This window comes from Podarcis raffonei, chromosome 16, assembly GCF_027172205.1.
Source record: "Podarcis raffonei isolate rPodRaf1 chromosome 16, rPodRaf1.pri, whole genome shotgun sequence".
Lineage (NCBI taxonomy): Eukaryota > Metazoa > Chordata > Lepidosauria > Squamata > Lacertidae > Podarcis > Podarcis raffonei.
Window position 1 is genome coordinate 11,733,068 of NC_070617.1, and position 12,666 is coordinate 11,745,733.

The following is a 12,666-nucleotide window of genomic DNA, read 5'->3' on the forward strand; positions in this document are numbered from 1 at the left end:
GCACAAAGTGGCAGCTCTGGTTTTTTTATGAGAGGCCAAGCTGGTGCACACAGGAACTGAGCAGGAACAGTCTATTGTGCATCGTGTATTTCTGAGATACTGGTGGGCATATCAGTGCCCATGAGAGCTGCAATGGCAACCCCTGTTAGTGTGCCACCTGGAAATTGTCCCGATCCCCATTCCTGTCTTTAAGAAACAACTCTCCCCATATTCCACCCCCCTTGCCCCACCATGCCTGAAGATCAGCTAGGGGAGGCCCCGTTTTGTGGGCCTCTTTTATCAGAAACTCAGTTGATGGGCAGGGACTTTTCTGCTGTGGCACCTTCTGTACTTATGTCTCTGTCAGTGGAAGACCACTGCTATTGATTTGCATCAACTTCCCAGGAAACAACGCGTTCAGGATGTTGGTTGTCCAAATTATCAGAGAGAAGAGGAAACTGTCAATGTGTCTGGGGTTAAATGTCATGTTCTCTAGGGACAGGAGGAGCTTTCTGAAGGAACAGGGACCATTTTCTTTTAGTTGATTATAGGTACGGTGCTCTGGGAGGCTTTTCGGCTGAAGAGCAGGGTACCAAATGCTCTAAATAAATACCTCTCCATCAAGGACTGCATTCTTTGGTTCCAAACTCCTAGACTTGCTGGGATCCTCCAGGGCCTGCTGAAGCCTCCTGCGCAGATCCTGGTTCTCCCTCTCAAGGGTCAGCAACCTTCCAATGTCCTCTTTCACCTCATCACTCAAGAGAATAGGCCTTTCAGAAGGACCTAGAGAAGCAGATGAAGGGGGGGAATACATTTCTGCCTCTAGAATGACTCTGAGGATCTTGCTAGAAAATGGAAAGGCAAGGCCACACTCACCACCTGGGGCCCAGTCACCTTCTAGTTCTTCCGCACGGAGAATGCTGATGGGCTCCGCTAAACTTCGCCTCAGCTGCCTCTCAAGAGCCATGTTTTCTCTTAGAAGCTCCTCTGTCTGCTGGTAGAGCTGGTCCCGTTCCTGTGTACAGAGTCTATGCTTAAATTTCATGGTGCTGTACAGTATTTCATGGATATCAATTCATTGTTAAATTTCTTGCTGCACCTCACCACAAAGAGTTGGAAAAGGTTCAGGAAAGGGCAACAAAAAATGATCAAGGAGATCGAGTGACATCCCCATGAGGAAAAGTTATGACATTTGGTGCACTTTAGTTTAGTCCTCCCTGCTGAGTTCCACAAGGGGCAACACAAGGTTTTATGTTGTGAACCGCCCTGAGATCCACGGATGGAGGGCGGTGTACAATTTCAATTGGCAACAACAACAGTAACACCACGGAGGTTAAGGAGGAGGAAGTTGACAGGCACTGCCACCCTCCGGACTGGATGTAAGCAAGAAGGCAGGCAGGTGGAGGATTGAGGGCAGAGCGAAATAATAATAATGATCTTATTATTTATACCCCGCCCATCTGGCTGTGTTTCCCCAGCCACTCTGGCCTGCTTACAGCACATTTAAAATTGTAAAACATTAGAAATGAAAAAATTCCCATACAGGGTTGCCTTCAGATGTCTTCTAAAAGTCAGATAGTTGTTTCTTTCCTTGACATCTGATGGGAGGGCGTTCCACAGGGTGGCTGAAAGTTTTGGGGGGGCATTGCCCCATTTGCCCATATGAAGCAGCTTCCCCTGGGTCTCTCACCTCTTGGGCCTCGTTCAGGTAGCTTTGCAGGTGCAACTTCTCCTTCTCCAGCTGGCTCAGGTGCTTCCCCCGGGCGCGAGCAGCCTCCAGCTGTCCTTCCATCATGGCCTTTGTCTCCAGCAAGGCCTGGGAAAACTCGCGCTCCTCCTGCCCATCCAAAGCAGCTCATCAAACACCACAGCCAGATCTAGGCTTGAGGACCCTTCTTCCGCCCTGTGTGTCAGTGCCTCCCCCCGCTGCCCATGCCACTCAGGTTGACTTAGCTGGCAGGGGCAAGCGACAATAAAGCTCCAGGCAGCTCCCAGTGAGAGTCTGGGAGCCACCATTTTAAATACCCGCAATGCCCTTGGCAGAGCTTTACTCCTGGGCAGGGGTGAGGAATTTGTTCAGCATCAGGGCTGCATCCTCTTTGGGGCAACTTTTTGGGGCCAAAGGTTAAGTGGTCAGAGCACTGAATGCAAATGTTGCCTTCATAGAGTAGGTTAGTTTCTATGCACATGCATAGTCCCTCTTCCTGGGAAACTCTGGGAATTGTCATTCCACGAGGGGAATAGGGGATTGCCTACCAATTCTCCACACCCTTAATAAACTACACTTCCCAGAATTCTTTGGGGGAAGCCATGTTGAAAGTGGCATTGTAGTGATTAAAATGTGTGGTGTAAGTGTGGCTGGAAGGACACACACACTCCCCTTTGATAACTGATCAGTGGCCAGTTGTCAACCTTACCTTCAGCTGGGCACGGCACTGCTCCAAGGCAGGCAGCCGCTCTCTCAGGGCTGCCAGCTCCGCCTGAAGCCGCTCTGTCCGCAAGGCCTTCTCCCGCAAGGCGTCCAGCTCATCCCGGTACAGCCCAGCCAGGCGGGCCTCGCCTACCAGTGCCCGGTTCTGGTGAAAGCAGGAGAACAAGTTAGAAATAAGTGGCATGGTGAGTGGCAGGTGAATTAGGCACAAGGAGGCAAAGGTGTATGGATAAGTCACCTGGGGTTGCTTGAACTCAGGATCCCAAGAAATGCTATTTTGTCCCTGCCAGAGCTGCAGCCTCGCAGGGAGAGGACTGGGGAGGGGGCTGGTCCCCTCAGGTCTATTCTAGGCTGTGGGTTGTCTATGTGGCACTCACAGCTGCCAGTGTGCCTGCCAGTACCTCCTATGGCACCCACAAAACGTCTCACCAAATATCCCCTTAAAAATCCACAATACATATTCTTCCTGCTCAGTTTGCACTGATTCAGCCTCTCCTTCATTGAACACGTCCCCTTAAGCATGCCCACATTTCATTGGACACCAGCACTGGATCCTCCACCCTCCTTTCCATTCTGAAGAGAGGTGCAAAGAAAGCTTCTCTCTCTGCAAGTGGTGGTGGCAGATGCAGGTGCCTTTTTTACCATCGATGGGGCAGCCGATGGAGGAGCCTTCCTACACCATTTTGTTCTCCTCACCCTCTTTTTTGTCCTGTAAGACATACCATCCAACTTTTCCCATGTCATAATCTTGCTCCCCAAAAGTGTTTTTTCGTAGCGCGAGAGTGGACAAAATTGCGACACCCAAAATGGCTGCCGCGACCTTGCACAAAAAACAGGATATCCATTTTTTCCAGGACGCTTGGGTAAGTTAAGATGCGGCAGTCATTATGCCATGCCTGCACAGCAGACTTTTTACGTTATGCTGCACCATGCCCCCACAACAGCCATTTTGTGACTTGTGCTCACAGCGCTTTCTTCAACTTTTAATATGTGCTCAGTGCTCTCTACTCGTCCTGCCCTCAATAAGGTTGCCAACTTTCCCAGGCCTCTTTCCTAAATGTTCAGCTTTTGTTTATTAAAACAAGGAAAGAAAGGGAGGCAGGGAAAGAAGGCACCATGAGTTACTCCCGCTGGGCTTTTTCCACTGCCCTTCCCATCACAATACCAGCTATAACCAGCTGCCCTGAGGGAAGGATGACACCACCTGCTCCTGTTCCAGCTGAGCTGCCCCCTTCACATCTCCCACCAGCTGCCCAGTGTGAAGGACCCCAGTGACCTGTTATATTTTGGCATCATTTACTACAAGCGTAATAATGTCTTTCAATGTACCGTATTTTTCGCACCATAGGACACAGTTTTTCCGTCTTAAAAACTAAGGGGAAAAGTCTGTATGGAGCGAATGCAGGGGGGAGGCAAGCTGGAAAAGCCCCCAAGAGCCACACACAAGCTTCGCGCGGCTCTTGCAGGCTTTTCCCCAGGAGGGAGAAGGGACTGAGGCGGCCAGTCAGTCCCTTCTCCCTCCTCTAGAAAAGCCGTGCGCACCTCTCCAGCCGCGGGAGGCTGTGCAAGGCTAAAGAGGAAGCCCTGGCAGCGAGCGCGATCCATCCCGCTCGCTGCCCGGGTTTCCTCTTTAGCCTTGCGCGCCTCTCCAGCCGTGGCTACGCAAGGCTAAAGAGGAAGCTCGGGCAGCGAGCGCAATCCATCCTGCTCGCTGCCCGGGCTTCCTCTTTTGCCTAGCACGCCTCTCCAGCCGCGGGAGGCTGCACAAGGCTAAAGAAGCCAACTTTTTAAAAATCTCTCTATCTCTACCTCTTTTTCTTTTTTCGTCCTTTCTCCACCCCCTTATTTTCCTCTGGATCAGTGTTTTTATCTAGATTAACGTTTTAGTTTGGAGGGGGGGGATATTATAAAAAAGGAAACTTTGCAGCTTTTATTTTAGTATACAATAAAAACAGATTAAACAAAACACAAGGGAAGGAACTAGCATAGAAGAAGAGAAAAGGGAAAGAGGGAGGATACAAAACCATTTACCAGAGGTAGATCTTAACCCTTGCCTCACCTGGGAGCTTCTCTGGGCAGGAATTCCCTCGGCTTAAGTGGGGTAGGGGAAGAGTGGCAGGTAGGGGGGTACCTACCTAAGACACTGAAGCCACATGTCTCTCCAATGAAAATTGGGAGTGGGCATTGTGTGAAGTGGCTGTGGATCTCCTGCCACAGAAGTGTAGGACTGTATAGAGTTGGGAGGGCCACCCGAGGGTCATCTAGCCCAGCCCCCTCACAATGTAGGAATCACAGCTAAAGAACGCCAGGCAGATGGTCCCCCAACTGCTGCTTAAAAGCCTCCAGTGGTGGAGACCCCCAACAACTTCCGAGGTCACAGAATTGCAGGGTTGGAAGGGAACCCCAGGAGTCATCTAGTCCAGCCCCGGTGGACAGCGGGCACGATCCATCCCGTTGTGCAAGGCTAAAGATGCTGCTCAAGGCTAAAGAGGAAGCGCGCAGCCTGTCCGTTGCTCTTTGGGGCTGGGGGGGGGGATAATATTTTTTCCCTTGATTTCTCCCTCTAAAAACTAGGTGCGTCCAATAGAGCGAAAAATACAGTAAGCCACCTCGGAAGGATGTGGTTTTGGAAAGGCAGGAAGTTATTTACTGAAAGTATTTATAACCCTCTCTGCAGCAGGGAAAGGCGGGACGGTTCTTTGAAGTGGCTTGCAGTGACCAATAATCAGCATTTTCAAGCTTGTGATCTAAAAGACACGACACACAAGGAAAAGGGGAGGGGAGGGAGGAGGAAAATCAAACCCAGGCACCAATTCTTAATTACAAAATTCCAGCTTCCTGCAGTTGTTCTGGACTGGCTGGTCTCCCCCCTTGCCATGAAGCTCTTTCTGGGAGGCAGGGGGTGCAGCCTCCCAGTGGCCCTTGATTCTGTGGTCAGTAGCATAGGCCAGAGTGTGCACCTTCAGCTCCTCAGTGCCAGGACAACTCCAGCCTTCTGCGTGGCTTTTTTAGCAGTACCTCCTGCCGCATCTTTTGAAGCTGCCCCTCCAAATCCTTCCGTTCATCCTCTTGATCTAACAGCTCCTCCATCTTCTCTTCCCTGGGGGTGGGGAAACAGCACAGTTTTGTTTTATTTATTAATAAATAAAAATATGAGTTTTTATTTTGCAAACGCTCTAAGAGGAAAACCATATGTCAGATTTTTGGGTGAGTTAATGAGCTGGATTGCGTATTACTGCTCCAATACCACCGTGACCACAAATCATCATAAATGCACAATTGAATTGATAGACGTCTGGAAGGAGCTCAGAGTAATCAACTAAATGCTGTGCCCCCAGCATAGAAATAGGAGTCAGCCATATTTTTTCAAAAAAAGAAAAGAAAAGAAAACATTGTTTGGAACTTACATCAGATACCCCAAAATGTTCATAGGAGATAAAAGCATTCTGTTGATGCCCTTGCAGAGTTAGGTGGGGAAACTGAAGTGGGAGAATAAAATCCAACCCCCCTATCTTCTCTAGAACTGCTGTGGCCCCCATTGTTTATTATGCCCCACAGATGCCCACCCCCATGCTTGATTTTTTTTAGATGTCTGCCCCACTTCCACTCACAGCTCGTGCTGCAGACGCCGCACCTGGGCCCGAGATTCAGCAAGCTGCACCCCAAGATGTTGACGGTGGCCCTCCAGGGGGGTGACTAGGGGGCGTTCCTGTTCTTGCTGCAGTTCCCACAATTTCTGTAGAGGGAGACAGAGTAAAGGATGAATCCCTGTGGGTAGAGTGTGGCAGGCAAATGTGGCCCTCCAGGCCTGTTCATCAGGCCCTTGGGACTCTCCCCAATCAACATCACTCCCTGAGTGTTTTTGCCTGGCTGGAATGTGTCCTTGAACTCTGATCGTGCCTTCTGCATGAGTGGATGGAAGTTAGAGAGGGGTGTGCCCCCAGTCATGGCTAGGTTCAGGGTGTCATGATGCTCAAACAGATCTCAGAGCATCTCTGGGCTCAGGTGCCATGTTTCTCTGAAAAGCCAGCACTTTGAGAAGAGGGTGGGAATTAGAACCACACACAGCCCTTTGCATCCCTCACCTCCAAGCCTGCGTCTCGCTCGTGCACCAGCTCTTGAATCCGAGACACCACGTTTTGGAGCAACTGTTCTGTTTCGGAGGGTCCCAGTTCCTTCCACTGCAGCCTCACCATGTTCTTGGGTTCCTGGGTCACCTGGGAAGGAGAGGAAGTTGTGCATGAGAACATGCTGCAGCACTAACCTCTTATGCCTCAGGGGATAAACTAAATAAGGTTATGGGCATCTGGTGAAGACATCCCTGTCCTGTTGCTGGCGTAAAAAAATCAACTTGAAATGCAGCAGGACGGCTGAAGTATAGGTGGATTCTCACGAGGCAAGACACAGCAAGAACAGCATGAACCTTTATTGAACTACATAACTGGGAATCGGGCAAAGCAACTGCTTATATACATTCCTGAAAGCCTGGGCCACTCCCACTCCAACGTGACTGGCTGTCTAAACTTCCAAGCTGCAAATCACGACTCAGAGTTCAAGGGCCAATGGCAGAGGCCCAAATCCTGAAATGTTCTGTGATTGGACATCATGTATTGAATGAGAACACAGGAGCTCAGAATCCTTAGTCCAGACTCAAGCTCAGGCAAACACAGACCACTGAATACATAACAGCGGTGAAGGAGGGAATGGTGACAACCTCACTCACTGCGTTTCAACCAATGGGTGTATACATATAGCCAGTGCTTACTTCCATAGCTGTCAACCTTCCCTTTTTTTGAGGGAAATTCCCTTATTTCAGCACCGTTTCCCGCTGCTTCCCTGGATTATTAGATATCCCGTAGACTGTCTCTGGGACAGGTGAGGCTGCTGATCCCTTATTTTTAAATCCGAAAGTTGACAGCTATGCTGCTGATCCCTTATTTTCGAGGCTGCTGATCCCTTATTTTCAAATCTGAAAGTTGACAGCTATGGCTTACCTCACAAGTTCCCCTCACAACATTCCTTCCGTTTTGCCTGGGGATCTGCCCTATTCATACAAGGCTTGAAGTGCAAAGCATGATGGGAGAGGAAAAGTACCACAACCCACACTCCTCCGCCTCAAAACCCAGGCCCAGCCTTACCTCTTGGATGAAAGAAGCCAGGGCAGCCTGGGTGCTGATGTCGAGGGTCTGGATTAGGCCAATGATCTCGTCTCGCCTTTCACACTGTTGGGATGTTCAAGGAGGGCGATTAGGTTCTTACACATTTAAATCACATGGCTTCCCCACCAAAGAATGCCCTGGGAACTGTAGTTTGTTAAAGGGTGCTGGGAACTGTAGCTCTGTGACAGATAAATGACAGTGTCCGGGGGGGGGGGCGGAGTGCTTTGAATGTGCTTTAAAGTGTGTGCAACCAGTGGCGGACTTGGGGCTCTCAAATTTCTGTGCCCCCTGCCTCTCACGCTTCCGTTCTACAGCATGTTTTGGCACCCCCTGCAGGGCAGTGCCCAGTGCAACCGCACTATTTGTGCTACCCTAAAACCACCTCTGGCAAAATGCCCCAGACACACTTAGGCCACACCCCCACACCATACATTCAAAGCACATGGCTTCCTAAAGGATCCTGGGAACAGTAGTTTGTTAAGAGGGGTTCTGTGAGGGGTAAACTTCAGTCCCCAGGATTCTTTGGGGAAAGTTATGTGTTTTAAATAAATGTGTAGCGTGGATGTGACCAAACACACACTCATGCTCTGGACATAAAATCAGTTTAGTATGTAATTCCTCTCACTCCAGGGAACCCTGAGTGTTTTAGTTCTTGCTGAGGATCAAAAGTGTTTGTAAGGGGTGGAGGCCCAGTGGGCCCAGTCCCCCAAATATTTTCCAAAGTGCCTTGAGTATTTCTGGGTAGGTAATGAATTTGGGGAGGATACTGAATTGGGGGGTAATCTAGGTTACGAGGCAGGATATTAATTTGGGGAAATCCATTTGCTTTATTTTTATTTTAGTTGTGACTCGCTTAATACAAAAGTGGGGGGGAATCTAAGCAGCTTACAAAAGGCACAGCATAAAAACAAACAATAATGCAATAAGATCATTAGCAAACCCATAAAACAGACCAAGCAACAGCCGAAAACGTCATCAGCAACAGCAGTTAACAGCATCTGCCAAATGCCTGGGAGAAGAGCTACACTTTTACTTGATGCTGAAAAGGATATTCATGACAGGGTCAGGTGGGTCTCCCTGGGGATAGCATTCCACAGACAGATTACAGGAGCCACAACCAAAAAGGCCCCTTTCCCTTGTCACCACCCTCCAAACCCTCCAGCAGCCAAATTTGCACCCCCTGCCCACCCATTCCAGACTCCAAAGTACCTGGACGGCACTCCCAAGCAACAGCAGCAACAACTTCTTCATCTCCCCAACAGCCTGTGCTGGATCACACCATTGCAGGAAAAAGGGGGAGAAAGTGTTAATGTGATATTTGAAGGCAAATGCACCCCCATGCCTGGTCTACGAGGTCCAAGTTCCAGAGCCAAATTTTATCCCAAATGGGTTGTGGTTTGCAAGGATTTTTCTCGCCAGATTTGAAGGAGCACAAAGCTTGAGGGAAGCCTTCTGATGGCATGGGTCGTATTTGGTAAAAAGGAGATCAGGCAGGATTCCGCAAGAATAACAACAAACAACAACAACAGTTGTTATTACAGTGGTACCTCAGTTTACGAACTTAATCCATTCTGGAAGTCTGTTCTTAAACCAAAACCGTTCTTAAACTGAGGTGCGCTTTCCCTAATGAGGCCTCTCACTGCCGATGCCCTTCCACCGTTCAGATTCTGTTCTTAGACCGAGGTAAAGTTCTCAAATCAAGACACTATTTCCGGTTTTGTGGAGTTTGTAAACTAAATCATTCTGAAACCGGACTGTTCTTAAACCGAGGTACCACTGTATTTTATTTATATGCCGCCCATCTGACTTGGTTACCCCAGCCACTTTGGTCAGCTCCCAACAAAATATTTTTTTAAAAAACACAATAAAAGATCAACCGTTAAAAACTTTCCTGAACAGGAAAGTTCAGATCTATCTGTTCTGGTGGTTTCAGCACCACAATTTTTCTCCCAATAGGCCTACCTGTGAGAGGATCTTGGGCCAGAAGATGTAAATTAGGAGGCAATGAAAGAATCAGTTGTTGCAAATCGTTCTGGGGAAGAGAGAAAGAGCATGGAAGGGGAGAATAATAACAGATAACAGAGTGATGTTGTACTTATTCCTCAGCGTGGAGTAGAGTGTGTTGTAGTGGTTAGAGGGTCAGACAAGGACATGGGAGACTAGGGTTCAAATCCCCACTTGGCCATGACTGGGTGACTTCAGGCCTGTCACTGCCTCTAAGCCTAACCTACCTCGCAGGGTTGTTGTGTCGCAGGTGAAATGGTTGTGGGGTGGGGGGGAAGAAGCATGTATGTCAATGTTACGGAAAAATCTAGGTGTGAGGCTGCAAAGTCACCCAGTTCGTTGGGCAGAGCCCGCGGGTCCCTGCGGAATAAAGGAAGGAGTCCAGCCACCAAACTTTGTAGACCAAAGTTTATTGCGCAATAGGTTCAAAGACGAAATTTGAACCCTGAGGATGGGGTGGCAAAGACTTTTAAAACTTTCCCACCATATCCCAGAATACAGTTCGTACAGCATCACTGCTACATCACTGACATGTCACAAAAGGGGAGGGGTTAACCTTGGCAAACATGTCCAGACAAGTCCTTGGTACAAGATGAGCATAAGCAGACATGGCAGGGCAAGACTCAGGTATAAGATTAGCATAGACAAATATGTCTTAAGTACCCACCACCCAAAAGTACAGTAGAACTTCCTTTGCATGTCTGGAGCCTGAGGCAAGTCAGGTGATGAGATTTGGCTTCCCTTGGCTAACAATGAGCCCAGCAATTGTCACCTCTGGACACTTCCTGGAGTCCTTTTTCAAGGGGAAAATAGCTTAGGAATGGAGGAAACTGGCAAAGGGATTGATTTTATATTACCGTATTTTTCGCTCCATAGGGCACACCTGACCATAGGGCGCACCTAGTTTTTAGAGGAGGAAAATACGGGAAAAAATATTCTGAATCAAATGTTGCACTAAACTATTTAAAGCAGCAAAGCAGGTGGCTCCTGTCGGCTTTGCTGCTTTAAATCGAGCCTCAGAGGAGGGTAGGAAGGGGAACCATGGCTTATCTAAGTCCAGTTAATAATGCTGAGTCTGACTTATGGCCATCGAGATTAGCCTGGCCGTCTCAGTGGAAATCTGGGGTGGACTTTCAGTGGTCAAAGTGTGGTTGTGTCTTCCTGCCCAGCATCTATTTCCTGCCGTCTTTCCCCCCTGCACCCCCGCACCCTGCTTCGAGGGAAGGAAGCAGAGCCATGGATCCTCTGCTCGCAATTGCAGTGGATTCCCTCCACTTTGAAGCAGGAAAGTGGGAGAGGAGCTGCTTACACAAGTGTAAGCTGCTCCCCTCCCACTTTCCTGCTTCAAAGCAACCACGGAGGAGGGAATCCGCTGCAGCCGTCAGCAGCGGAGAATCCATGGTCCCCTTCCTTCCCTCCTCCGTGATTGCTTTGAAGCAGGAAAGTGGGAGAGGAGCTGCTTACACGAGTGTAAGCTGCTCCCCTCCCACATTGCCGCTTCAAAGGGAGCCCGGGAGGAGGGAATCTGCTGCAGCTTCCCCCACCTCCCGCAGAAGCCGCGTGCTCTTTAACGGGGCTGCGCGGCTTCTCCTGGCTTTTCTGGGAGGTGGGGGGATTCCCCCACCTCGTAGAAAAGCCCACAGGAGCCGCGCAGCCTTTAAAGAGGGCGCCGCTCTTGGGGGCTTTTGCCTGAGGAGGGAGAAGGGACTGATGCGGCCAGTCAGTCCCTTCTCCCTCCTGGGGAAAAGCCCGCAAAAGCGCACGAAGCTTTTCCCGCCTGCCTCCCCCCCTGCATTCGCTCCATAGGACGCACACACATTTTCCCTTGCTTTTTAGGAGGGAAAAAGTGCGTCCTATGGTGCGAAAAATACGGTATTTTTAAAGCTAGGTAACTTCCCTGAGCTGTCAAGTTGAAAGGATACATTCAGGCATAAGATTTGTAATATGTAACTTTAAAGATGTGCCCCCCCCCCCGTAATTTCCGTAACAGTCACCTTGGGCTCCTTGGAGAGAGTGCTGAGAATTGTTAGATGAAACCCCCCCCTTCCTCTTATAGAGCTACAATTTCCAGAGTGGTTTTAACAGTCAATCCCTCTTCCCAGGGAATTCTGGGAATTGCTAAGCACATTGAAGAAATCACAGCTCCCATAGTTCTTTGGGAGAAGCCATGAATGTTTAAGGTGGTTTCATAGCGCTTTAAATGTATGGTGTGAATATGTCATCAAATTACACCAGTTTAGCCCTGGCTAAATTGGGTTGAAGGACGTACAGTGGCATATATCTGGCTCAGCTGGGGTGAGAGATTTACATCAGAGTAGTCCTGGCCCAAGGGGCGCGGGTGGCGCTGTGGGTAAAACCTCAGCGCCTAGGACTTGCCGATCGCATGGTCGGCGGTTCGAATCCCCGCGGCGGGGTGCGCTTCCGTCGTTCGGTCCCAGCGCCTGCCAACCTAGCAGTTCGAAAGCACCCCCGGGTGCAAGTAGATAAATAGGGACCGCTAACCAGCGGGAAGGTAAACGGCGTTCCGTGTGCTGCGCTGGCTCGCCAGATGCAGCTTGTCACGCTGGCCACGTGACCCGGAAGTGTCTGCGGACAGCGCTGGCTCCCGGCCTATAGAGTGAGATGAGCGCACAACCCCAGAGTCGGACACGACTGGCCCGTACGGGCAGGGGTACCTTTACCTTTACCTTAGTCCTGGCCCAAGTTGTGCTAAATCCTTTTTTTTTTTTTATAATAATTTTTTATTACAGGTTTTTATAACAACACAAACATATAACAAATACATAAACAAACAGAAAACAAAAACAAAACAAAAAACATGTACCATTTCATATCTTAGTTTCTTATACCTTTCTTCCCCGACTTCCTCATGCCTCCCTTTTCTGTATTCCAAGTTCTTATCATTTACTCAGCAAATCTTCCCTTATTTTAATTGAAGTTTTAAACTAATCTTCCTTATTCTCCTTGTCTTAACCATTACTGATAGTAACCATTTACTTTCCAGTCCAACATCATTCTAACTTTCATTAATTTTGTAATATTTCTTTAAATAGTCCTTGAACTTTTTCCATTCTTCTTGCGCTGCTTCTCTTC

General features: G+C 49.0%; 1 protein-coding gene across 1 annotated transcript in view; it reads right to left on the reverse strand.

The window, feature by feature from the left end:
• CCDC88B (coiled-coil domain containing 88B) overlaps positions 1-12,666 on the reverse strand; it is a 37,425-nt gene that overhangs the window by 14,964 nt on the left and 9,795 nt on the right. The window contains exons 4-13 of the mRNA XM_053367999.1: positions 9,532-9,601; positions 8,779-8,837; positions 7,549-7,632; positions 6,496-6,627; positions 6,022-6,146; positions 5,429-5,510; positions 2,397-2,555; positions 1,670-1,816; positions 856-994; positions 593-762 (exon numbers count right to left, since the gene is read on the reverse strand). Of these exons, the coding sequence (XP_053223974.1) occupies positions 593-762; positions 856-994; positions 1,670-1,816; positions 2,397-2,555; positions 5,429-5,510; positions 6,022-6,146; positions 6,496-6,627; positions 7,549-7,632; positions 8,779-8,837; positions 9,532-9,601 (1,167 nt within the window). The remainder of the gene's footprint in view (positions 1-592; positions 763-855; positions 995-1,669; positions 1,817-2,396; positions 2,556-5,428; positions 5,511-6,021; positions 6,147-6,495; positions 6,628-7,548; positions 7,633-8,778; positions 8,838-9,531; positions 9,602-12,666) is intronic.